Here is a 27,808-nt window from a genome sequence, read left to right as displayed (position 1 = left end):
TAAAATAGAAATGTGTTGTATCTTGTGTAATATATTGATTATCACATGTATCACCACATCTAAAATGATATTGTGAGTCAGCTATCTTATCGAATTGTGAGGGACCCTGTAATGCCAGCCTTACTACTAATGATACATCAATTATTTATGATAGTGGCAATACATTAGCTTCAACACAAATTTTAAAGTTTAAATATGTAATTGTAATATGGAGACTACTTCTATGGTCTCTTGTAGTTAGGTGGAATATTTTTGTCTAAGACATAAACCCTGTTTTTTCCCTGTCCCAGATCCAAAGGGGTGAAAAATAAAGTGTTAAAGATACAGCACGGAGAATCACAGAGGGAGAGTCCAGAGTTACCACAGGGGGCAATTATGGCTAAGACTGTGTACATACAAGTGTAGCTTTGGGGTTGGACGCGTCTGGAGACTGTCCTTAAGCCACTCATTTCGTCCTTGTCCCCTGTCTCCTCTGTCCTAGCTCCTTCCCTGGGTCTGTTTGGGACCTTCTTTCCTCTACCCCATCACTTCACACTGTCACTTGTGCTTTGGCTCAGGCCATGCACTGCAGCTATGGTTGTGGTGACTTTGTAAAGTGTGTGGTTAAGTGTTGACACAATAGGTTTAAACAGTCAAGTGAAATTAAAGGGGAGCTCAGAGCTATTCAGCACCTGTGGGAGTTTGGGTTTGGTTTGTGCTGCAGTGGGAAGACTTGGTCAATGTCAAAAACTAGATGACCTTAATCAAGATTAGTTTAGATAAACACCCAATCTTGGTTTAGAAAGTAGAGAATAAAATGATTAACACTTTTCTGTGGCTGTACAGGATTTATTTTGTTCATATTATTATTTGTTTCATTTGAATTTGATAGTTTGCATTTTGATGAATTTTCATCACCATTTTGTAAACTGCTGTAAAATAATAATGTATGCAGAATATGAAACTTGATGCACACTTACAAATTTTGCCAGCAACTCCTTGTCATTTCTATTTCTAGAGCCCTGTATAATAAAGTGTAGATTTTGTTGGCAAAATATAAAATGATTGATATGCCACTATAAGTAGAATGTATGGCTCATGCAGATTGAAATGTGTAACACTCTGAATTGAGTTCTAAACATTTATCACTCCGGGATGACTCACAACAATGGAATAATCTGAGAAATCTAACTTTTGGTAGATCCAGTTGTGAGAAAAGCTTAGACATCTTTCCCATCCAGAAATGCACCAAGTGTATGTTTTTCACAAACAAAATAGTCTGTATTTCTGCTAAAATAGGCTGAAGTGTGTCCATTTGCGTTGCCATGTTTGTTGTGGTTCACTTATAGGTGCTTCACCTTTGGCCTCCACCTAAACCTCAGTGCTTCTCTGTGATTGGTCCAGTCTATGGCCCACCAGCAGCTGAGCCCTGTCCCAACAACTGGAGCATGCCAAGTATCGCGAGAATCCATCTTGCTGTGCAAGGTTACATTGCACCCTCACTGTCAGAACAACAAGAAAAACGTCTGCTGTCTTTAATCTTAGCTTGTGGATCTAAATTTAAAATGGGCCATTTTAGATGGGACTTTTTCACGAGAAGGCCATGTTTTGATCAAAATTCATTTTTTTGCAATATATTTGAAGATGCACTGAAGTTTTATGTAAGTTTACTTTTAGGTTGAGACTTAGAGGACAAACCTTCTCTTCTGTGCTATTGTCTGTGACCCTGGCATTTTTTTCTCCCTCTTGGTTTTTGCGGTTAGACACTGTTTGGCCTTCCCATACTTCACTTTGCAGCTTCAAGGTATTGGCTGTGTGAAAAGGGAGCGATGGAGGTCGGAGGTGGACTTGATAGGAGTAGGACACCCAGATACACCCCATGCGTATATTCCAGGGCCATGATAAGTGTGGAGCCGGGCTGTGGAGGGGGTTAGGGATTCCTGTCTGGCACAAACACTCGTAGACTTCTATGGGATACGCCCGCAGTGCATTCCATGGTAGAACTAAAGGAAGCAGCCTCCACTCCCAAAATGATCCCTTTCTCCTGAACTGGCTTCTTATCACACGCCTCTGTGCCACTGTCTGCCTCTGCTCCGCTCTGTCCCGTCTGTTGTTTTCACGGTAATGTCTTTTCATAATACCAGTGCTCCTCTGATCAAGTTCTGAGCACAGTCTAAATAAAGATGTCAGCTGAGGTCAGATTTTGAAGTCACAGAATATTGTTTTATCATGTTGAAATCTAGTGGCACTAGCATAAACAGAACATAGCATAAGTCGTTTTGTAAATGTTGTAACTCGACTCAATTGGATTCCTGTTTCTCTTTGTTTTGACACTTTTAAAAATTGTGTTTATAAATCCAGATATTTTCTGCGATGGCACGCGATATAGAAAGTTTGGGAATTCTTACAGTGCTTCTTGTCTCTTTCCCATATTTTATTAAGCTGCCCCAATGCACTTTTGATCCCCCTCTCCCTATCTAACTGTGTTTATATCTCTCCCCCTCTACCTCCCTTTGAGGGGTGTGTTACAAAGGTCACACAGGGGTCACACTGGCTCTCTCTGCCCTTCTCCTAATGACTTCTTAATGAGAGACTTAGGCTAAAAGCCGGTAGGAGAAAGGCTTTGGAGATGTCAGAAGTCAGGTTCAGGGCACTGGGCTTGAATAAAGTTTGATCTTTGGAAGCCAAACTGTTATTTAAATGTTTAAAATCTATGCACCACGAATGTTATTGCAAGTCGATAAGAATCACCTTGCAAAAAAGCTGTAAATGAAACCTAAATACAGAGGAAGTATTAGCTGATCATTGATATGGAAAAGTGTAGACCGAACAATCTCACTCTTTTCACATTTTAGTCATATGTCATATCAACATGATATGCTTGAAGTTAAAAAAAGTACTATTACTACAAAAATGCTCAGCAAAACCTTTACTTTTAACTGTGTCTACTGATGATATGATACTAAATGTAAGTTGATTTGGATAGGAAAAGGCTTGCTATTTGATGTTGATTTTGATACCATGAGATCGTGATGAAAAAACAACATTGTCAGGTAATTTTTTGCATTTCATTATGCATGTGGTGGGATTTTCAACATTGATACTTCTTGATTATTTAATTTCAGTACTAGTTTTAGTATTGGTTAGCATCAGGGTATGGACTTTTTGACAACCAGTGCTTCCTGGTTTCTAATCTATAAAATGAAGTTGAATGAATTTGAATACACTAAACTGTTTCCCATGTGCATCATAACACGGAAACATTATAAAACTAGAACATACTCAGTTCTGTTCTCTTTATATGTGTGTTACTGGGGTCCTTTGTGTACATAGGTTTTTCCGACTTCTGCGTTTCTCTTCAGGGAAAGGGGAAATGACACTGTGGTATAGGCCTGGGCTCTCCTCACACGCTCTGTCCGAACGGGGCTGAGTTGGGGTGGGGCGCTCTTTAATTAGCACTGCTCCTTCTGATTTGATCATAAGCAATTCATCTCAATGGTTTGGCACGACTGCAGTGGGGAAGAGGAAGAAGGCACCAGCTCTGTTTTTATACTGTCCACTCTCAAGGAAAGATATGGACTTCTAATTTATTTTACTAATAAATTGTTTTTGTCTTTATGTTTTGAATATTTTGAAATGAATCCATCAGATTTAAAAAAAACACACACACACATATTAGATTAATCAGGAAAATAGTTGAAAAGCATTAGCCGGTGTAAGGATGTTGCTAACTACTCTATAGTACGAAGCATTAATCTGGGTACATCTCTAATTAATCCTCTACTCCACTTGACTTTTAAATCAGCTCATTGTGAACCCATGTTGCTTGTTTTGGGTCGTACCAGGTAAATGCCACATATATATAGCTGATGGGGCACATAAGAGTTCAAATTGATTGCATTTGGAAGTTGTCCAACATTTGTCAAGCCAGACTGACAGTGAGCCTTAAGTCTATTTGGCTCATTCACCTTTTACCTGCCCTAACCCAGTATCACTACACACTAGTCTACACTTTACCTCATGTGCCTGTATAACCCTTTTATACCCAGTACGCTTCCCAACTATGGCTAACGTACAGCTGGGAACTTTTTACCTTCAGTCTGGAATTGTCACCAACTGGTTGATATGACTTGCACTATTTTTTTTGCCAGTCTCCATGGAGATGGTATAGCTTTACTTGTGATGTTTTACAGTACAATATTTAACTCATACATTTTCCATTCATTAAATTCTAGGTGAGCTAGATGAGTTCAGTGCCATACTGTGAAACATTTCAGTCAAAGAAATAACATCTACAAGAAAACAAACAAGTGGCGGATTCTTCTCAAGACACTTACACAATGCATCATTAACAACAATTTTGTTATTGTACTGATAGAGAACTTTCACCCAGAAAGCTATGTTTTTTAAAATTTCGATATGTCATGTCGGGTTTTTTTTTTTCTGCTAATGAGTATAATATAATAACACTATGATGTTAATGAAACATACATTTCATACAATACATTTCCATACAACTACTGTACAGCTGGATTTTATACGTATGTGAAGTGTTTTAGTTCATTTGGTTCAATGATTTACAGCTCAGAATTTTTATTCAGTGAAAATAAGAATAGAGCTTTCTCAGGCTGTTTTATATTTTATAATATAACCAGTCTACTCTTAATATAGACTGTAGGGGAGTTACATTATCAGACTTCTTTGATGATGATGTGATAATTTCTTTTCCACCTGAGTCCTCATGCGTTCACACGCCTCATGTCTGTGTCGGTGCTGCTTTGCCTCCTCCAGCAGAGACAGACAGTAGCTCCTCCCACACTGCCCTGCTACAGTCCGTGACACACTGAGCTCTCCCATCTTCTTTCTGGACACTCAAACTATGTTATATTACATAGAAATGTCTCAATAGACCAAGACAATTTTCTTAGTAAAACTTATTAGACAGAGAAAAAGATCATATATATCATGAGTGGTGTTGTGGGTGTGTATACGTGCGCATTTGATTAAAGCTGATTCCAAAAGTGATTCTAAAGTATTTAAAAGTTTATATCATTGTCATACCTGGGTCTATAAGTGTAAAACGTAAAAAGTGACTGAAAGATAAAATCCACCTCTGCTGCATCTGAGGAGGACGCCAAGAGAACTGTTTCTCTTTCGGACCAAAATATATGACAGCACAGCATGCATGGAGGGACATGTGCATAGCGACACATGTATCGAATTAACACGTGTATCGAATCGTGAGACCAGTATCTAACAAATCTATATTATATTGAATATCCTTGCATCCCTAATAGCTAACCCGCTAGCCACTGCTTTCCACAAAGGAAGTGTTCATGGGAGTGTCGACAACTCCATTGCCTTTACACAGAAATATTGTCACCCCTCTCTCTGTAACTGCTGCTGTGAGACTTGTCATTTTGGTCTATATGATCCTGGTATTTTTATTTAGCTATTTTGTCCATAAAAATTCCCATTCCTAATAAAGAAATCAGCTTCAAAGTCGCTCCTCTATCTGCAGCCTCGATGAGCTGCATTTGACTGGAACTGAACACTATGGGAGACATCACACTCCCTTAGCCCACTTCTTTTATACAGTCTATGATTATGACAAGACAAGTCACTCTCATATGAACTCACTGGGGACAAGTAGAAGTACAAAAATGCAATAAAACTACTCTTAAACTTCAATATATTCCTGTACATATAACAGTACTTTCCCCCTCTGTCTGTTGCCTTCTTGTAGTGCCACTGTCTACTCCCTCCATACCAAGGCCTTTTCATTGTTGGAGGCAGGTTGCCAAGGATACGGGCACATAGAGCACTGACAGTCTTAATGTTATGAGACTGTAGAAAAGAGAGAGAAGGAGAAAGAGAGGGAGACAGCCGATCGCCACAGTGGTCAGTGGGTAGCAACAACACTAATGGTCACACTGAACAGAAATGGGCCGTGTTGGTTGCCTGGCCGAGTGGAGTGTCCCTGGGTAGACAGTACAGTGATATGGGGGACCTCTTGTGCTGCTGTCTGCTCCCTGCCTCTCTGTTGTGTCTGTAGTACATGATTGCAGTCTTTGGCGAGTGGGCTTTTTCAGCTTTTGTTAGGCAGCCTCTTGTGTAAGGCTCTTGAGAGATCTGTGCTTGTCTTTGGGAAAGTCGGTAAAAGTCACATTTACAACTGTGATTTCTGAGAGTCGTTTACCACAATAAAATAAAACAGGAATGAGCTAAACAAAAACAAAGTACAACAAACAAACTGGTCTTAAGGCATCACAGGTTCAAGGAATTTGAAGGAAGAGTAAACTTTGTATTTAAAGGTGCTGGTTTATCAAATACTTTTCTCCATGGCAGTTTTTTTCACTGTTTCTAATCTTCATGGAGACTAATCCAGATCAAGTTACAGTATAGATGTGTGGAGAGGCATAAAACTAGCCTGATTCATCAGCCGGTTTCACTTCGTAGAAACCATCTGACTTCGCAGCATTAGAATTCGTTCACTCAATCACTGCCATTTTGTCGTAATGTATGTAATGTGCCACTAACAGGGCTAACTGGTCTATTAAGCTTTTCCCAAATCCCATAGGAAGAAGGGCAATAACGTCTTTCCCAATGATAAAATTCACCAAACATCCTCTTTGTTCCGACTTTAAATCCTTAATTTTGGTAATCGTTGCAACACAGAATATATGTCTCTTCACTGATTGGCTGGCACCCGAACTCTCACTTCCGGGGTTTTTGGGAACTGTCTAGTGTATTCCGATTCCTGACCTAGTCGCTGGAGAGAAATGAAATTGAGCAGAGGCACTAGGTGGTGCTCAGCCTGGCTATCATAAAACTACCTGTAACTGAATAAACGTAAAGTAGACCTCTTTAATGTCATACACGTCTTGTTGACATAAAAATGATTCTAGCTCTGTTTTTAAAAACTTCTGCTAACCTGTACTGATGCGACATGTCTGTGCTAACTATCAGCAGATAGGTGTGATTTTCCTAATTTGAGGCACTACTGAAAAATACCTCAATATTTAGCACTGCTTATTTTGCTGAGCTGCCCCACTCTTTGTGTGCATCACAGCTGTGTCATTTCCAGTTTGTCATTTCCAGTTTGTCCTCGGTCGTGACTTTTTAAACAAATGAGATCATTTAAATGGAAATGGACAAGCAATAACTGTATGTGAACACAATGATCATGAAAATATCACAAATTATATATTATACCACTGAAAAATACATTTTGTAATTGATTTTTAAAACAGAAAAGTTCGTTAATGAGCTTGCACACATTAATAAAGTGTAATATTTAAATTATAGAAAATATCAGTTACTGGTCTCATTAGCAAGGCAATTTGTCACTTTGTATTATTATTGCAACATTCAACATAAATACTTTAAAGGTACATTGTGTCATTTTTCCAGTGGAGGGTTCGTCAACTGCTTGTTTCTATAGATATGCCATTGCTCTGCCAGGAATGTTCCGCAGTATGACAGTAAACAGCTCTACTTTACATTTATTCAATTACAGGTGGTTTTATAGCTCAAAATACCTACAAAAACTGACATTCTGACTGTGATCTGACCTGTAACTTGGTCTGGTTTGGTCTCCATGAAGATAGAAAGGTTTAATACCATATTGTGAAACATTGGAAACAAAGCAATAACATTTTCACGGAGAAAAGCACCAGAAAAGTTACACAAGGCACCTTTAAACTAAAAAGCAGCACGTTTGTCATCAACGGACAAAGGAAAGAGGAGTGATTCTTGTCTCATTCCCATAGGTGCTAAAGTTGCATCCTAAGCACGCAGTGAGTTTGAGAAAGTAAAAAAGTAATTTCAGTGGAATAAGGGGGAGTAGAACACTAAAACGACTCAAGAATTCAGAGGCAATTTAAAATCCGTGTGGGAGAGAGGGGAATGGGAGAAACGCTCCTAAGTCTCTGTGTTGTTTTTTAGGGACGAGCAAGGGCCACAACCTCCAGGAGAGACAGATAGGAAAAGTGGGTGGTGGATCGAGAGGGCGAGCATAAATCAAGCTTAGCCCCGAAGCACCGAGGCAAAAAGGGAGGGACAGAGGAGGATACGAGCTACGAGCTACAAGAGGACAAGGGAGAGAGGAGATGGAGGGGGTGGAGCAGGCAGGGATGGCTGGGGGCTGGCGGAGAGTGTGTGGGTGGAGGAGAGAGACGAGAGAGAGAAAGAGGAGAGGGGGAGAGCAGAGGGGTGAGAGGGGCACTGGGAGCGCTTCAGTGTGGGTGGGTGAGAGGAGGAGAGGTGGTGCACAGGATGTAGGCGGCAGTGTGGGGTTAATAACACAAGTTTGGCCCGCTGATAGTTGGTTAAAATGAGAAATTTTTGTACAAGTTTTGATGCTGAAAATATTGCACGTTTTAATTGAGCTGTACAGTCACATTAAACTGAATTTAAATTTACACATACATTGACTTCAGTAATTGAAAGCTGGAACAACATATTTTGGGGCTCAATATTTATCATGGGTGCTTTTTCTTTGCAATAGTGCAGAGATTTTTGTGTGTGTTTTTTTATGTAATACGATAAGATTTAAGCTGCAGAGGGGAGAATTACTTTTATAGCTAATTATTGGTTCATTCTGCTATTTATTTGTTGCAGCTCAGTCTTTTTAAAGTAGTTTAGTGTTTATTTAAAAATAAGTTTACTGGGGATTATCCTTTTTTTCCTGGTAAGTGGAAGTAGTTTCAATATTATCGTTTAACACAGTATATTTCTGTAGCAATATATCGCTATGTAGAAGTTGACACAACTACAATGAAAAGTACAATCTCTGAATTTGGAGACTTAATACAAGTATTTGGGCACAATGTGGGTAAGTATAAATAACATACTTAAAAATACTCAAAGAATGTATGTGAATAAAAGTAGATCAGTATAGTTCTTAGGATTGTGTGGAAGGAGATTAGGGATACACCGGTGAAGCTTTTACTCTTCCGGCGCCATTATCGATACTTTGGCTTAAGTACCTGAAGTCAAAGTATTGGCTCACCAGGTCTACCTTTCAGTTGTTACTTTGTTTTTGGGCATGGGAAGGGTTTTAAAATTTTTTAAAGTAGATTAAAATTAACTTAAGTAAAAACAACTTTTACTTTTGTAACCCTTTCGCCTCCTGTGTCCTCTTTGATATGTTTGATCGACCCGGGTCGTAACACCAATACTCGATATCAACCGATACCACTGCAGAGACTGAAAACAGAATGTATTTCCTTTAAACACAAACAGCATATGATAAAAAAAATCAAAATCTGCTTTAATGTTGTTGAGTATTTTGTAACTTGACCATGGATGTACAAGAAATATAAAGCGAAATTCAAAATATTGCTAACAGCATTTTTTTATATATATATTTTTTTGATGATAGAATTTTTCCTACTAGATTTGCATTATTCATATGTCCACTGAATGAGTCTTTCAGAGAATATTTTATTTTGGGGAGTTTTTTTGTCAAATGGTGTAACCCGCTAAAAGCTCAAAGTTGTGGGGGAGTTTAGTTCTTAGAATTGCGTATTACGGATACACTGTAATCTACGTAGTCTACAACGTATACACCAATACACAAGCTTTTACTCTTCCGATACCATTTTTGATACTAACAATACCTGATATCAACCGATACCAGTGCAGAGACTGAAAACAGAATGTATTTACACAAACAGCATATGATAAAAAAAGATCAAAATGTTCTTTATTATTTATTTTATTTAATTCTCATTATTTGTGTCAATATCCGATGCCAGTATCATATCTGTGCATCCCTAAAGGAGATCTTGTTTGGCAGTCAGAGGTGGGAATTATGTACGAAATACTTCCTGTTATAATTTAGGTGAAGGCAATTAAAAACTCATTTTTGACTCCGCAATTCAACTTATTTATTTATTTTGTCACGTTTACTGTATATTTACAAGTGCTTTATTACATTGCATTCTATATTTTGTAAGTGCTACATCTTGTTTTTCTTTCAGAGATGAGTCAGCCATATATTGAGGTGCACACTGCATGTAAAGCCAGTCTCTTTAATGGCTCGTGTCAACATAAAGACAAGAGCACGCCGATGTCTGTAACGTGGGTGAGCCAAACTTGACAATCACGCTGATGAGGCGTAGACACAGAATGGGGTTGTAAAAAAGTTCGGAAACAACTTTGACAAATTAGTTATTACGCATATAAAAATGTTTGCTTGTTTGGAAAATCATTATTGAAATTGGCTAGTGTGAGTGGGCAAGTGACTGAGTAGCGTTTAGGGAGGGCGCGTGTGGGGGAGGGAGGATTGAAGGGCTCAAGGTAATCTGAAGTTAATGCAGCTTATATAGTAGCGTAGGGAGGGGTGGACAGATAGGAGGCAGGCTAGGGAATATAAAAATAATAGGGTCAGGAGGGAAAAAAGGGGGGGAATAAATGAAGATGTGTCAGAAACAAAAGCAAATAGGAAGGGAGGGGGCGGTGGAGGACAGATAAAGAGCTAGCTAATGAAAGGTGGGTGAGGCTGCAGGCAGGGAGGGAGAGAGAGGGGAGAGGGGAAAGAATGTTATGGGTGGGGAGAGGAAAAGCTTTGTGCCCAGAGATGGAGAGATTGAGTTTTTTCTTTTTTTTTTTTAGAGGAACAAACTAGTGGACGGTCCAAAGTGGGGGGAAAAATAAGTGGTGTGACCGGAGTGGAGCGGGTCAGAGAGAGAATAAGGGTTAGACGATGGAAAGGGGATGAGGAAATGACAGGGAGGAGACGATTTAGTGCGCAACTAAATAACTGTTCCAAATGAGAAACGAGCTCAGTATGCAGTCATGTTAATGTTAGGGTATTGTCCCTGTAGGGAAATTCTCCTCTGCAAATACCTTATCCTTCACTGTGACTTGTTCAACCTGTCAGGAGCAGTGACCAGATTTTGAACCGAGATTATGGTTCTTTACAGGAGGATAATTTGTGTTTTAGTGTTCACTATATGAATAGTTAATAGTCATATATTACACAAAGTTGACTGGGGCTGGATATTATTAAGAAGTTACCAATACGATACATACGCTGATATAGTGAGCTTTCGATTCAATACAGTGCAAAACGATATATTAACAACCAATTCGATACGGTTCAATAAAACAGTTATGCCTAATTCATGGATGTCTTTGTTAAACCACTTCTTCTGAAAAGTTCAGATGAAGCACACACATCAAACAGTGAAAATGTCAAATGTGTTGCATAAAAAAGTTTCTTTCCTCCAAACGAGCAACAAAACTGTAGTGCTGTAACAAAATTTTTTTGTAAAATATGCCAAAAAATACTCTTAGCAATATAAATCAATGCAGGAGCCAACGATACTGATACTGAATCATCACATTAAACAATATGATATATTGATATTTAAATATTTTTGCACACCCCTACAATTGACCCTTGTGAGTTAAAATTTTTGGTGTTAATTTATCAAAAACAGACCTGGAGTTTGTTTTGTTTCATTTGGACATGTTTGAGTAACCCTTATTAGTAACTAGTGGTGTGCAAAAATATCAAAATATTGATATATCGTATTGTTTAACGTGATGATACAGTATTTATATCATGGGCTGCTGTTTCCATATATCGCCAAGAGTATTTTTTGGTATATTTTACTAAATTATTCTGTTACAGCTACAGTTTTGTTGTTTGTTTAGAGGACGGAAAGTTGTTTATGCGACACATTTAACATTTTCACTGTTCTGATGATTAAAATTGGCTTTTTGCATATGAACTTTGCACAAGAAGTGGTTTAACAAAGACTTTTAGTATCACAGACTTGATTTAACCTTTATTTTTTTTATTGAATTGTATGAAATCATTTTAAAATATATCGAATTGAATGAAAAGTGCACTATATCGAGGTAAGTATTATACAGGCAACTTCTTAGTGATACCCATCCCTATTAGTAACCCTTATTTATTATTAGTCTGTCTATATCCCCAAAGCTCAAAATACTCTGTTCCACCTTGTGATGTCGTGTAGTGTGTGTGGAGTTTAAACAGTGAAGCACTTCCTGTATCACCACATGGCAGGTAGAACAGAGGGTTTTCTGTTTCAGAGACGAACTCAGTCTAAATATACAAGATTTGTGTGTTAAACATGTGTGAATGAAATGAAACACAACTCCAGGTGTGTTTGTGATGAGGAAACATTATAACAGATAAGAAAATAGCATAATATGGGCCCTTTAAATAATCCCTTGAAAATGTTTAGTTAGTACTTCATAACAACAACACTACAGCCTTAATTAAGCTTGAACAAAGACTAAATTAATAATTAACAAATAGTTTATTAAAAATTATTCCGCTTACGAAGTACTTACGAAGGGATTGAAATAGTTCCCTGCAAAAAACATAATCTAGTCAAGACTTGAATTAAGACATTTTTATCATGATTTGAGTCAGTTTCAACTCACCAGTAAAATAATCTGCCAGTGGAACAAGACTTTTTGTACATAAAACATGAAAATACATCTTGCTACACTTAAAATGCAAAATGAGAAACGAAATCAGATGTTGCTTGAATGAAGAAAAACACACTTATTTTATTGGTCAATAATTTTACTTGGCAAGTTGAATCTACTCAAATAAAGTCAAATGTTCTTAATTTAAATCATTTTAACTTAGATATTTTCCAGTGTTAATGTGTATTTATGATTACTACAGTTGCCGTTTTGTTTATAGAGCTACACCAAACTGCGCTTTAGGAATTCCACTACTTTCCTGAAACAAGAGTGGAAGAACTGTGTCCCAACGGCCTTCTAAACGAACAAATTGTTTTTTCTAATTACTTTATCCAAACAATCTAATTTTGTCCTTTGTGTGCTTTTGTTTTGTGTCCATGAATGAAATCTGCTGACACACACACAAATAACAACTCCTTCATTCTGCCAAGCACACAAGTTCAAAGGTCAAACTAGGCTGCATCACCTTTTCCCTCCCTTCTCCAGCGCGCTCTCTTCTCCTCCTCTGGAACAACACTACTCCCTATGAAAGCGAATACACATCACACACTACACACTTTAGACTTACTGTCCCCTGTCCATTAGCTGTAACTCCCTCAATGGAAGTTAAATGTGGTATCCTTCACAACACATTTCAAGAATACACAGCTTTTATTTCAAGGCATGTCTTATTGTGCCTTTACCACCACACACACTCCGCACACGCACGCACACACGGCCAGACAAAGAGACCCACCATTTTCACATATTTGTCTTTTGCTTTTAAAAGGGTTTTTATTTAGCATAAATGTTGAAGCCAAGGGTGCCCGGCTGCCATGGCAACCAAATTAAACCGAGGAGCTCTTCAGAAGGCACAACTCTAAATTATTCGGACTCTTTTATGAAAGGGAAAAAAATGAAAATTCGCTTCAGTGTACAGAGAAAGCGCCGCGCTCACAGTAAAGCCAGCCACAAAGACAAAATGGTTTTTAGTTTTGACAATCTGACCGCACACTTCAAAGGCACATATTCAAATTGGATGACATATGTAGAGATTGGTGCACAAAGGAATGATGCAAGGAAGTCCAGAATTCAACCTAAACCTATTTTCACTGCAGTATATATGTGTGTGTGTAAACCTAATGGGATGAAATACATAAGTAGTGGTGATTTTAGTGTGCGCTAAATGATGTTATCTGAGCAAAATGTGGTTTAAGTAACACATCAGCGCAGATTTGGCTTAGGAGTTAGGATGTGGCAGAGTTAAAATGGATTACAGAGCATATTCTGATTATATGGCAACACAACAAGCTGGTTTACTGTCAGAAACATTTAGTGTTTAAATATAATATAATATAAGTACTCTGTGTAGTGTATGAAAACAGCAACATAGTGACTTTACTTACAGGGTTGCATTGATTAATCAACTGAAGACTGTCATTATGAAAAAAATATATATATAATTTGGTAACACTTTATTATAGGGTACATTTTTTAACATCTAACTACCTGCTAATGAGCATATTTTCACATGGTTAATTTGTTATTAATTAGTATTTATTCTGCCTTTTTTAATGTCTAATTCCTCACAGGCTTATTGTGCTATTAGTTAGACATTTAAAAACACTTTCCTATTAATACAGTCCTTATTAATAGTTATTAGTATGATAATTATGACATTTTTGTCCATGAATTGTTTTGTACAACTACCTACTCATATTTGAACTATAATGTGCATGTTACAATACATGAATTAAGTGTGAAGAAGAGACCACTTTAGAATAGGGACCATATTTCATTTCATTTGTGTCAAACTTGTCATTTATTAAAAGCAATCAAAACATAATTTTAGAATGGGGAACATATTCAGAGTTTAATGATTTAACTCATAGCTAGTTGGACTCTATTAACACCTAATAGAGAGTTTTTTATTACACAAAAGTAAACAAAATGTATCATGTCTGAATAAGTAAAAACTACATTTCTTGTCCTTCTAGTCCTTAACAACACACTTATTAGCAAAAGCTTATTAGAATCATAATTCATGGACAAAACGGCTTAGTATCATATTAATAGGAAAGTGTTTGTAAATGTCTAACTAACAGCAGAATGCGCTTATGGGGAATTAAACATTAATAAGGGCTAAATGGATACTAATTAATGACAAATTAACCATCTACAACTATTCTAATTAGCAGGTAGTTAGATGTTAATAATTGTACCCTAAAATAAAGTGTTACCTATAATTTATTCTGAGATATTCCATATTTAGAAGCCTTCAGTCACCAGTTTTCAACCTTTATATTTCTAAAATGTGTTTAAAAAGCATCAACAGGCAAATAGAAATACTCATTTGAGTAGTCGATTAATCGAAAAATGAATCCTGACAAATTTATTAGTAAAATAATTGTTAGTTGCGGCCCTAATGGTAATATACCAGAAGTTACAGTGAGTATTTTCTAACTTGACCATCGGTGTACAAGCAATTTAAAATGAAAACTGTATTTTTTTTCTTTGACTATAGAATTTTTGCTACTAGATTTGTTTTGAGCATTATTCATACATCCACTGAGTCTTTCAGAAAATATAAAATTTTTTGTTGTTTTTTGTCAAACAGTGTAACCCGCTAAAATCTCTTAGTTGTGGGGGAGTATTGCAATGTCTTCAAAATGTTTTGACGTAGAAAATTTACTGACATATTATCAATTACAATCAAGTATGACGTATTTTCCCTGCCTTGGTCTGCGTTTCCAGTCTACCCCCTTTTAAGTTACAGTATTCGAGGCAAGCAGACATGTTCCATCTGCACATGTCCGAGGGGATGCTGGGAAACGCGGTCCCGGGTCACTTCCTCGTCCAATGAACAGATGAGTGGAGGGAGATGGGGGTCAGAGGTCATTGCCTTCGCCTCCTTCCATCGGTCTTCACTCTCTATTTTATATATATATATCTGTGTGTGTGTGTGTTTGTTTGTTAGCCAGTGCAGATCTATGTTATTGATTGACTCCTGTGGCTGCCGGTGCTGCCCAGTGAAGGAGGGGGCAGAGCTTTAATGAATTCCTCCACCTCATGCCCCTTTACTCCAACCCCGGCACCCCCACCTTAATTAACTTTGTGTGCATTTGTGTGTGTGTTTTGTGTGTGTGTGTGGAGAGAAAAAGAGTGGAGCATTTTGTGTCCCTACTCCACACCCCCGCATTCACACTCCCATGCCTCTTTCTTCATTCTTTGTGTAACATCTCATACTACTAGATCTACAAGCATGCTTTCAAGGCCTACATACTAGTATACACAGTAGCAAGCCCATGCATCCAAATTAGCATATTTTTGTATGGTTTGAAGAGTGTGCGTTGTGTGAATTTACGGGTTTTGGTTTTTAGTTCTGACTTTGCTGGTTTACCGACATCTCTCCAATTATGTAGTAGTAGTTCTTAAAGGGGTAATTTTATTGGTGGGGGGTTGCCTGTTAGTTTCTATCGATGTGTTATTTATTTTCCTGGACTGTATCACAATGTGGCATTAGACTTACATTTTGCATGTATTCCGTTATATATTTATATATTTTTGTGAGTGTGGTAAACGTAATGCCATTGTTTTCCAAAAACTGGTTTCAGGAGATTTTTTTGGGGTCGCCTTGTCACAATCTGCAGATAGGTTTGCCATATATAGTTCTGACACATGAGAATGTGTGTGAATGTATGCTTATTCCTTTCACTACTTCATATATGTGTGAATTGGGATTTTTTGTGCTCACAAAAATGAAGACAAAGCACAGAAAGAATGAATGCTGTGCCTGATATGAGTGTTTCACTCTCCTCCTGCACTGGAATGCGCTACAGAAACGCAGACAGGTCCACCTACCTCATTAGAAATGTTGAAATCTTTTTGTAATTATTTTATTGAATCCATATTGTTCCAATATTGCTGGTTCAATTGAATGTTCAAAAGAAAAAGAAAAGGGCTGCATTTAATTTCCAAATATGTGACTTATGGATCCTTTTATTGCTGGTTCAGTGACTGTTTTTCATAGTTTAAAACTTGAGTAATACTAATTGTTCAGAGAGACACGATCACTCAATCAACCATAAAATATCCTCATTAATGTTCAATAATTGTCAAATCCACCTTTATTTTGTGATTTACGAATAATGTCTATTGACTCGGGTCGCAAAGGTTTGTGACTTTTAAACTATGGGTCCCCAGAAAAAAAGTTTGGGAAACACTGCTCTGGAATATTCTTGGCAAACTAATAACATGAGATATGGGACAAGCAGGTGGCAGACCCAGCACCAAAAAAGTGACATCGCTTAAAGAGTAGTCAGACATGTAATCACTGATAAAGCAAAAGTGAGGACCTGCATTTGCGTTTGTGAACCTTGTGGAGTTTTTTGGTTTGTTTTTTTCTTCAAGCTATTCTAGGGACAGGCATTGCAAATTAGGCTTGACTATAACTGTAAATGTAGTGTGTTACTGGTCTAATGTACATACTTATCAAATAAAGGAATAATAAAGAAAGAAAGAAAAGCTACATAGTGTACCTTTGGAATTGTGCAAAATTAAAAAAAAAAAAATTAATTGCACACTGCATATTCATGATCAAGACAAAATATCATAATGATTGCACATGCTAAAATAAATGTCTTATTTTTATAGGGTAGATCTGAAACTTCTGACTCATTCCGTACTTGTTCACAGCAGCTCATGGTGTTTCGTGCATACAGAACATGCGTCCAGCCGTCTGACCTGTGATCATTTTTCTATACCCGTGTGAAGTGAGAGTGACAGACTGAGAGAGTGGTCAGCAGAGCCCTGGTGCAGGCTCAGAGCGGGCAGTACGAGTCCCATCTGTATTCAGGACCAGCCCCCCGCCCCTGTCACCTTGACTCCCCCCACCTCCAGACGCTCTCCGGGAGGCAAAGGAAGTACTTAGCACTACCTGACTGTGATGGGAATAGGCACTAGTTACATCACTGCGTTATATCTCATTTAGTTAGTTTCGACACACACAAACACACGCACAGCATTCTCTTTCTTTTAAAGGGCCAATATTCCGTTATTTTCTGATATATGTTATAATGCTGTTTCCTCATCACAAACATCCCTGGAGTTGTGTTTTTGGAGTTTTTGGAGTTGTTGTTTTTTTGTTTTTGTTTTTTTTTTCCCATTTGCAACATACAACCTGCACAAAGACATTACACAGAACAGGACAATACAATAAGCACAATATGGAAGAATACAATACAAATACAAATAAGGTGTACAGACAAGGTGTAAAGTGTGTGTGTGTAAGAGTTTGTATGTATGAGTAAAAGTGTGACATTTCAGCAGCAGTAAGTTTAAATGACTAATTGTGTATAGTTATGTAGAGATTCTTAACAGTGTATTAGAAAGATAATCTCAATGTTGAAAAAATAATGAGTTATGGAAATAATAACAGTACAGTGCCTGTCAGTATAGTTACAAGTGGGAAGAGGAAGAGGAGAGGAACTTTTAGATAAGATTGCCAATCTCTACTTAACTAAAGGTAAAATGTAGCTGTTAACATGAAAACTACTACTTTACAAGGTGAACAACAAAGCATTTTGAGCTTTGAAAATGCAGATTAATAAATTACTCAAACAACATTATAACATGACTTAAAGCCCACGAGAGTCAATTTTGTGTAATATAGGACTTGCAAGGTAAAAGGGATTGTCAATATGTTGGTGCAAATATTCGATCGACTTATTGTTCAATATATTTTAGATGGAACAATATTTTATGGGGTCAAAATTTATCATATGTACCTTTTGTTTTGTTTTGTTATTTTTTTAGCTATATGATAAGATTTGTGACAGGCCTCATTAATATCTCTTCATATTTCTACTGTATTATCAATATCAGTTGGACACATGCCGATAGAGAAGAACTAAGCAGTGTTTGTTATCTACTTCTTATATGCAATATTCATATCAATTTACAGAAACATGTATCATATTGAATACAGAAACATATAATCTCATCTCCAGTGATACACCGTTGGTCCATTCTAACGTCACTATTAAAAATACTCATCATCTGATCTGAGCTGTCATCATGGTCCCTATTAAGCATTAGAACAACCAGAAGGTTTCTGTCCAGGCAATCTCTCTTCTAAGCACCCGCAGACACACATGCAGACACAACTTTAAGGCACGTTTCAGAATGAGAATTATGTGACAAGTTAAGTCTTTGCTAAGGGACCTGTCATCAGTAAAGTGTCAATTAGAAGCCTCTCACGGTGGGTTTCGTGTCATCTTGTTTGTCCATGCGTGAGAGTGTTGAAAGGAACTGTCAATGGCCATGTTGTTAAATAGTGTTATCTTGTACATATATAAAATAATATTTAACTTATGCTGCGTATTCCTACTCTATTGTTTGTACCTCCATACTTAACAGCTTGTTTAACTGTTGTAAGCTCGCAAATGATATCAAAGTAACATTTCTTTTGTGTTGCCGATGCTTCGATTTTGGTGGCAGTGTGTTTTGGAGGAGAGACAGGAGTGAATCACAATGATGAGCTGTAAGAGTAAGGCACTTGTGAGCAGTGAGTTGAAAATTATGAGGTTAATAAAAAGTTTAAATAAACGCTGTAACTCTTAAACTGACAGTGTTTTAGTCAATGTCTTGCGATAACAATATAATATACCGAAAGCTCCCCTTAGGTTGATTTACAATATTTTAGCACTGACATTTTCAAGTGAGCATGGACAAGCACTGTTAACCCAATTAGAAAAGAATGCAATTTCATAAAAACATTATATGGTTTCAAAAAATATAAAAAGGTAAATTCATAAGGCACAGAGTTTGACTTTCCATTACACTGTTGCTTTATCATTCACTCTGGCCTTGTCAATTTTTAGATTACGTTTCTGTTAGTCACTGAAGTACACAATATTGCACTAAGAATGAAATGTTTTATGTGTATATCCCTTTGTGTGTACAAGTTTTCTTCTAAAATGAAATTAAAATGCCTCAGTCTCACTTTTAAGTTGTATTAGTGTATTAGTGTGTATATTTTTTTTGTTTTGCTGTTGCTAAGTACCATATCTTTTGTATTGTGCTCAGGGGCAGACGTGACAGAGCCAAACAGCTCAGACAGTCGAGGAGAAAGACTTGACTTCTTCCTGAAACAAGAGGAACCGCTGACCACAGAACCCAGTTTCCTTGGCGTCAGCGAATCGGAGGAGGCTGGAGCCGGAGCTGGGGGCGGGACCATCTCATCTGTGGCCAATCTGAAGGCAGCGCTGATGAGTAAGAACAGCCTACTGTCCCTGAGAGCTGAAATGATGGGGGAGGATAGTCCGCTGCTGTATGAGTACCTGCCCAAAGGAGGACACTCCCTCTCCTGTAAGTCACTGTGCAGTCATAACACACATAACCATTACTGCTGACAGGGCACTTGTGCCTGTCTGGAGTTTCTTACACTTGTTGTTCATTGACATATTCAGGTGGTACTCAGATTTTTTTTTTTAATTTAACCTTAACATTTTGATGGTGAGACTTTTAAATTGTTCTTCATTTATTACATTTTGTTAAGCATCTGAAAAAGGAACTATCAAGGTCCTTGGTATATGAATCATCAGTGGGAATGTGTAAATTCCGGGTAGAATCAATATCAGTTTGCACACCTAACCCACAAATAAAAAAGACTTAATTTGATAATATTTCTTTTCCTGCGTTCCACCTGGACATTTTTATATTATAAAGTGTGCAGAAATCTTTAAAATATAGCTGAAAATAGGGCTTTTTAGAGAGATAAGCTTCAACTTTGAAATGGGAATTGCCTTGTCTGTCAGTCCATATCTCTCAACAGCAATTTTACTCCTCCTTATACTTACCCAAAAAATCTAGACGGAATTTGAAATCTGGTTTTCCTTTGTGCATAGCTTGTTACCACTTATAATTAGAGTAAATCAGACAGCAGAGGCCAAAACTACAGAGCGTCAGCTTCATCACAAGCTCCACCATTTGTTTATCCTCGAAAGGTTTCAAGATTCAGTTTTAATTGTGGGAATTTTACACATTATAGGGAAAACAATCAGGATGATAAATTAAAATATATTTGAATTTGATGTCAGTTTTATTCCCTCTTTATTTAGTTAAGGCTGGTGTACATTTGGACATAATCTTGTTAAGCCCAGGTTCAGTCATGTAAGTAGTGTCTTGATATAAAAACTTCAAACTTGATACTCCATACAGATGAGAATTAAAACAGGTTATAGAGTGTAAGTTTCAACAAAAAAATAATATTACCATGTGGTCTTATACTATATCAATTATAGATTAAGACTTTCGGAAATGTCCAGTTTTAACACTTCTATATGACATTTTGATATTAATAATTGATGCAAATATGTGCCTTATTTTTCTTGCTTATTTTTGTATCCATCAGTATCAGAATTGAATTTTTTTTTACTTTAATTCTTAGTTCTTTCAGTTTTAGTATGCCAAAATGAAGAGCTAAAGCTTACAAAGTATATACTATTTGGTGTGAAACATTTGACACTACTCACCGTGGAGTATTTTATTTTGCTCAAATCTTGTGTTTGTCTAAGTTGGAGCGCGTTTGTGTGCATTACCACTCGACTGGAGCCTCAGACTGGCAGCAGCCGCGAATCGTCAGCAGTGATTCAGTGAGAGAACATTTGACTGTGATCGCTCGCACCATCGTGAGAAAATTAGTTTGACAATTTCTTCTTTTCAACCTCTGACTAAAATGACACTTTACTAAGTCTCTCTACTTTTTAAAGAGAGAGACCTTTGACAAAATAACCTTCAAAAGCACGGAAGGTAGTTCAACAGTTTGCAAATGTTTGATTAACACGGAGAGGCGTAAATGGTCACTTGATAAAAACGCTTTCATTGGACATTTTGCACTATTTAAGAAAGTGACCACAGCGTATACTTTATACCGTCAGTGAGCTATGGCTATGCTGATTTGAAGCCTTAGTTTTGACCTTCAGTAATGTCAATAGTAGAGAAGTAAATATGTGTTAAGAGAGAGTTTTTCGCCCACTTTGCCTTTCATCTGGAGTGTCCGTGTGGCTCTTTGTCCGTGTATATTAGCCCAGTCTAAGCCCGCGTGGGCACGTTTGGCTGTGCCTGTGTATCTTTGCTTTTACTGCCTCGTAATTGGATCTTTTGTCCCGAGTTGTGCCGCTTTTGTGCACCGAAGAAAAGGGAGGAAGGGTACAACTCCTGGTCTCGTCCTGTCTTTTGAGCTGAGCCCCACTCGCCTCGGAAATCAGACCTGAATGTTCGGCGCGCATCTCGCCACTCGGCATCAACTCTTTTGTGCTAAGTGTTAAGTGTGTGGGATTGAGATGTTTCTGACGGCTAAAGACCAGAATCAAGACTGTCAAAGGCTTTCAGATACACACTTTAAACAGCCTTGGCGTAGTATAAATAGGCGAATAGGAGAATGCAGAGAATGTTAATCATTTGCTTTCTTTGCTGAAAAAACAAGGGCTATATTTCAGCGAACCGTAAGGAGGTTTATGGTTAGCCAAACCCCATATTTTAAATCTTCCTCACAATGGGGTTAGGGAAATGGGCTTGTCTCTCCCCTCCCTCGTCTCCCCTCGGCGGTCTGTCCCGGCGTCTAAATGAGGACGGAAAATAAACAAACAGTGTACCTCAGATTACTGGGCGGCGGATCAGTCAGAGCGCAGTGACAGATCGCTGCTCCCTGCCTCCTCCTCATCTCCTCCTCTCCTTCACCCCTACATCCTCACATCCTTCCTTTCCTCCTCCTCTCCTCTCCTTCACCCCTCCTTAACACTCATCGCTCACTCTCTTCCTCCAAGCGCAGTGCCTCCTTATTTGTCTTGTCTCCTCTCTTTTCTTTACCCCTGCTTTTACCGCGGCCATGGTGCATCAAAGTATGTCGAATGTTGGAAATGCTGGGAAAGTATTGATCTGAGAGGAGAGGAGGTAGAGCGAGGTCACCTGGCCTCATTCAAAACACACCATAGAATATCTGCACAAGGCCTTGACACATCGTTCTGGTATTTTTGCACTGTCTGTTCTTGTAATTGTCTATTTAATGAAACATTTTCCCAAAGTTACATAGAATCTAAAAATCAATGCTTTCAATGGTTTAACTCTATTCACTCAATTTTTTGTTGTCAAGGCGCATACCCAGTTGCTATCTGAGTCCTAATAGGCTTGTGTAGGTCTTGCATGCCCTTCTAGTACTAATGCAACACCACTATAAAGAAGAAGCCAGCCTGTATGCCACAATCCAATAAGGATCATTGGGATTTGGCCTGTTGCTGTACCCATCTCGTGCGTCAGACAATCGATTGCAGACAATGGATTTTGCCCAAGCGTCCCTGCACACCTGTCCATAGTCCTCGCGTCCTCCTCACTGTAAGGGACATTTAATTTACCACAGCCGTATTAGTAAATTCTCCTCTCGGCACCAGTACAGTCACTCAAAATGGTTGACAAAAACTGATTTTGTACAGAAAAGTGGGTTCAACTACTACTACTTGAATGGTGCGCTATGATTAGGGTGTACAAAAATATTGAAATATTGATATATCGTATCATTTAATGTGATGATACAGTATCGATATTGTGGGCTGCTGTATCAATATATTAACGAGAGTATTTTTTGGTATATTTTACTAAATTATTTTGTTACAGCGCTACAGTTTTTTTTGGTTGTTTATAGGAAGGAAACTTATTTATGTGACACGTTTCACATTTTCACTGTTGTGATGATTAAAATGGGTGTTTTTAATATGAACTTTACACAAGAAGACTTTAAAATCACAGCCATGATTTAGCCTTTATTTTTTTATTGAACCGTATTGAATTGATTTGAAATATATTGTATCGAACCAAAAGTGTCCTGTATCGAGATATGTATTGTATCGTGGCCTATGTATTTAGGTATGTATCGTATCGGCAACTTCTTAATGATATCCAGCCCTAGTTATGATTTGTAAATGTGAGTGTTCTCAACAGAATCTGCTAATCTTTTAAAGACTATATGTAACAGTAAGTGAAATATTGTGATACTGTATCATCAAAAGTCTTTTTTCATCAAGGGCCACATATCTAAACGCAGACAAAGCAGAGGGCTGATCGAGGGCCGTAGACTGGTGCTCAGTACAGTGAATAATTGAAATATGTGCATGTTTAACACGTTAGAACGAGCCGTCAGTCTTTATTCATGCTAAGATCCTTAAAACCACACACCAATATTTAATATTTAGCTTTATCATGGTATATTTTCAAAAAACTTGCAGTAAAAAGTTCATTTTTAATTCATGCAAGGTAATTTGGGTCAATTCATCTGGAAGCCTGAGGGCCAAGAAAAAATTGTCTCGGGGCCACATTTGGCCCACAGGCCATAGTTTGGACATGCCTGTTTTCAGGCATCAGCAGCTTATAAACATTGGGAACTGCATATCTCATGATTCATTTCAGTGCAGACAACATTTTACTTGAATTCTTCACCAAAATCTTGTCAAGGTATTTTAAAAATAAAAATGTATCCTATCTACAATAATATTAGCCTCTCTAAAATTGCAATAAATATCATACCATGAGATGCTTATTGTGATAATATCGTACCAACAGATGTGAATATTGTTACATCCCTATTAAAGACGTGCTACCATTGCGCGATACAGCCATAGATCGATTTCCATTCATAAGATAAACTAATTGGAATGTCTCAAGGTTTTTTTGCTTTTTGTTTTTCCAAAGTTTATATTTTGCTCTTCTAATTCAGGAAGAGCTTACAGTACAGTGAATGTTGCATCCTATCTCCCGGTCTGCTCCTGAACAGACTTTTCATGTGATTAGCTGTTGGCAATTATTCGGTCACCTCAGAGTAATTTCTTCAAGAACAAAGTTAATTGGTTATCATCCCCTTTTCATTCTCAAGTGGAAGGTGCAGCCAGGGGTATAGCTGTGACTCTGAGGCGCTTCTGTGCTATGACTTCCATCCTTCAACGTGTTACAGTCTATAGTGTACATTTCTAAGGATTTGAAATTTAAAATACAGTAATTGTCAGCAGTATTGACAGAAATGAATATCTTCCTTTCTTTTTTGCTTTCTCACAATGATGATAAGATTGTAAATTAACAACAAAAACATGGACATTATTGAAGACTTATTTGAAAGACCCATTTCTTAAATTTTATAATCTGCCCTTTTTGTAGCATTTTCATAGTTTCATAAATAACCGCTTCTGCTTTTCTCCAAATTTTTTATGTGATATCTCTGCATTACCTCTAATGTTCACCCTTAAGCTATGGTCCGATACTTCTCTTACTCTTGTGTAATCTTCCATAAGGATAAACACAAAACACTCCAGATATTGTCTTCATAAAGTGGCTAAATATTATCACAATAATATTAGTAAATGTGTCTTATATAGTCAATATAAATCATGGTATTTTTATATTGGTACTGCACAAACATTTCAGTAAAATTCTCTTACATAAATAAACGTTTCCTTGACTTAGTGGCATAGTGAGAATAAAGTGGGGGTATAAGCTGTGAGGTTTTGGGTCAGAGGGAGTGAGGAGAGGGGAGTGGTGCTGGGCGCGGTGGGAGAACATTCCAGGAATCCGTGGACGGTCAGCCTCACGGTCGTGTGATTCGGAGTTTGGTGCAGAGAAGGCTTGTGAATGAATGACTATAACCCACACTACATAACTCCAGAGTGCATTCCCAAAATCACTGCCCACGGATACTTGAATCTCTATGCATATATATATAAAACGCACAATAAAATGTTGGCAAAGTAATGCCATAATTTATACTTTACCTCTTTACCACACTCATATTTGTTGATTGATGTTTAAATTTGTGCTGCTTTTAGAATAGTATTTGTGTTTCATCCCCTGACTTTTAACCCTCACTTTCTTTACTTTTTAATTTAATTAAACAAAAACTTTAATTTCCTCTATATTATGATTACTGTGTTTCATATTTATGACTATCAGAAACTTGAGATCTGACCTTTCTTTATACACCCACTTTTCATTTTCAACTCTAGTTTTTTATAGTTCTGTTCTGAGCATTTCTGAAATTAATATGCTGTACTTTCATAACGTTTCCCCTTATTTGATAAAAATAAATGCTATGACCTCTTCACTAGTCGATCAAACAGTAGCATACTGTATATTTTGGCATGCAAACTACAAGTCAACTCTTCACAAGGCTTGTTTTACACAGCGAAGCCAATAAACTGCCTTCCCCAGCTGTAACTTGTTGCTGCAAGTCGATAAGGTCTTTTACCCTATCTCCGCTCAAATCAAGTTGCAAGATGGCTTCACTCCAAATCTCCCTCCACGCTACAGGCCCTCTCTACCCATATATGCATTTTACTCAATACCAAACTCACATACACACACATACGTACAGTTGGTTGGCTGTAGCATCCTCTGCTCGTATGTGGGTGGTAGAAGGAGAGCAGAGGAGCAAAAGAAAAAGACAGGCCTAACCCTTACCCCTCGGCTGCTGGAAAGTGAAACTTGTGAGTTGTCTTCTTCCTCCCCCTCCGTTCTGTGTTTGATAGTGTAGCACTGGCAGCCTCCGAATGCCCCCCTGCCCACTCGCTCCCGTTTGTGTAGTTTGTGGTGGCCAGCTGCTTGCAGAGTTGCAGTTGTACGTGAGTGGGTGGGTGAGACTGGTTTCCTGTGCTCCTCAGGGCTCCGCTCCAACCACTGCAGCAGCAACACAGTCCGGCAAGGGGCAAGCGGGGCCACAATTCAAAACAAAACTTCGTATCCTACCGCTGCTACTGCCTCTTCTTCTGCTCATCTTTCACCATCACTACAGCAACAATCGCCATCTTCATCATGTTCTTCACCCTCATCCGCTCCTCCCACGCCATTCAACCCCCACGAGCAGCGCCCCCTGGAGGATTCAGATATGGAGATGGAGGAGGTTCCAGAGGGGCTTGAGCTTCCAACCCTGCCCCAGGTAAGGACTTTCAATGTGTGTTAGCTTCAGGGTCTTCTGTGCTTCGTATTTCCCCAAGTCAAGTGTAATCACAATGAAAGGCCAGAAAGATGCACTGTGTAACATCTCTTATAGGACGTCTGAGCAGCTGGAATGTTCCACAGTATGGCATACAACATTTCCATCTAGCATTTATTCACCTGTAGGTGGATTTATTAATCAAAAAAACCCTGAAAATCATGCCTTCTTATTGCAGGCAGGCTTGTCTCTCCACAGACCTGACCTGTAACTTGACAAGTTGCTTCTTTACATGGAGATTGGCAAGTTTAATGCCGTATTGGGGAACATTCTTATCAAAGCACCAAGCAAATTATCTAAGAATTTAATTTAACCTCTTCTTGAACTAGTGTATAACTCTTCAACATGTCTTTAATTACAGTCAGGCTAAAGACAAGGAAGATTTTTATAGATGTTGAAATGCCTTATTAGATTTGCATAATATGTGTCTTTTATTATTATTTTATTGTTATTATTTTTGCATGCATACTCATCACTTATCGCATTTACTTCTGCTGTGTTTATTGCATGTTATCTCTTTGGTTTGTTCCATTCATGTTTCTCCTTTGGATTTTTTTTCTTCTTCTTTTCAGGTCTCCATTTTAAGCCTTTGTCTCTTTTCTTACAAACAGTGTATTAATAAAAGTAACCCTCTCACATTCACATGAAGCAAAAAGCATTAAGCAGTAATGTCATTTGTAGTGCTAACATTCACTATGGCATATCCAGTCACAATGGCCGAGATGGCAGATAGTGAGGTGGGGTGGGGAGGGGCAGAATCAATATGAGTAGACAATGAGAGGTTTGCACTCACACTTCAGGAAATTGTTTTTTTTTTTTTTTTTCCTCTCGCTATGTATTTTAGTATTTTAGTGTAGAGGTGGCAGACGGTGTGCACTGGAGTTTAGTGGCATGTGTAAAAGCAGTATTTGTGAGGGTGAACATTTAGGTCCATCCTCTCCTGTCTGTGCGGACAAGCCATCTGCTGCCCAGTGCATGTTGTCCTGTTCTGAGAGAGGAGCAGGAGGAGGCCAGAGGAAAAGGAGGGGACGGGATGGGCTTAAGGAGCTCTCTTAGATGGGATAGACTTTAGAAGAGAGAGTAGGCTAACAGAAGGGTGATTAGTGAAGTATTTTAACTAATGTCTAATATTTCAGTCTATCACACTTTTCTGTTTCCCTGTCTTATTCTATCATTCATGACTATACCTTTTCTAGACCTGTCCTTAGCACATTTTTTTTGCATGTCCATACAGTTGTATACACAGTAGGGTGTCAGGGGGCCTGATGCATGCGATGTGTGTGTTTGCAGAACAATGAAAAATCCCAAGACATAGAGAAGGAGAACTGCTCAGGTACACTTCAT

The 27,808-nt window shown here is 38.0% G+C and overlaps 1 protein-coding gene across 5 annotated transcripts in view; it reads left to right on the top strand.

Annotated features, from left to right (window-relative positions):
• zbtb46 (zinc finger and BTB domain containing 46) overlaps positions 1–27,808 on the top strand; it is a 78,742-nt gene that overhangs the window by 43,344 nt on the left and 7,590 nt on the right. For 4 of the 5 annotated variants that reach the window (XM_055166102.1, XM_055166101.1, XM_055166104.1 and 1 more), the window contains 3 exons: positions 19,522–19,803; positions 26,133–26,407; positions 27,755–27,797. In XM_055166102.1, the coding sequence (XP_055022077.1) occupies positions 19,522–19,803; positions 26,133–26,407; positions 27,755–27,797 (600 nt within the window). The remainder of the gene's footprint in view (positions 1–19,521; positions 19,804–26,132; positions 26,408–27,754; positions 27,798–27,808) is intronic. The other variant, XM_020929891.2, reaches the window with a different exon arrangement.

The sequence above is a fragment of the Boleophthalmus pectinirostris genome, unplaced genomic scaffold (genome assembly GCF_026225935.1).
Source record: "Boleophthalmus pectinirostris isolate CB_2022bp ecotype Guang Dong unplaced genomic scaffold, ASM2622593v1 HiC_scaffold_8, whole genome shotgun sequence".
NCBI lineage: Eukaryota > Metazoa > Chordata > Actinopteri > Gobiiformes > Gobiidae > Boleophthalmus > Boleophthalmus pectinirostris.
This window is presented reverse-complemented; position numbering and strand designations above follow the sequence as displayed.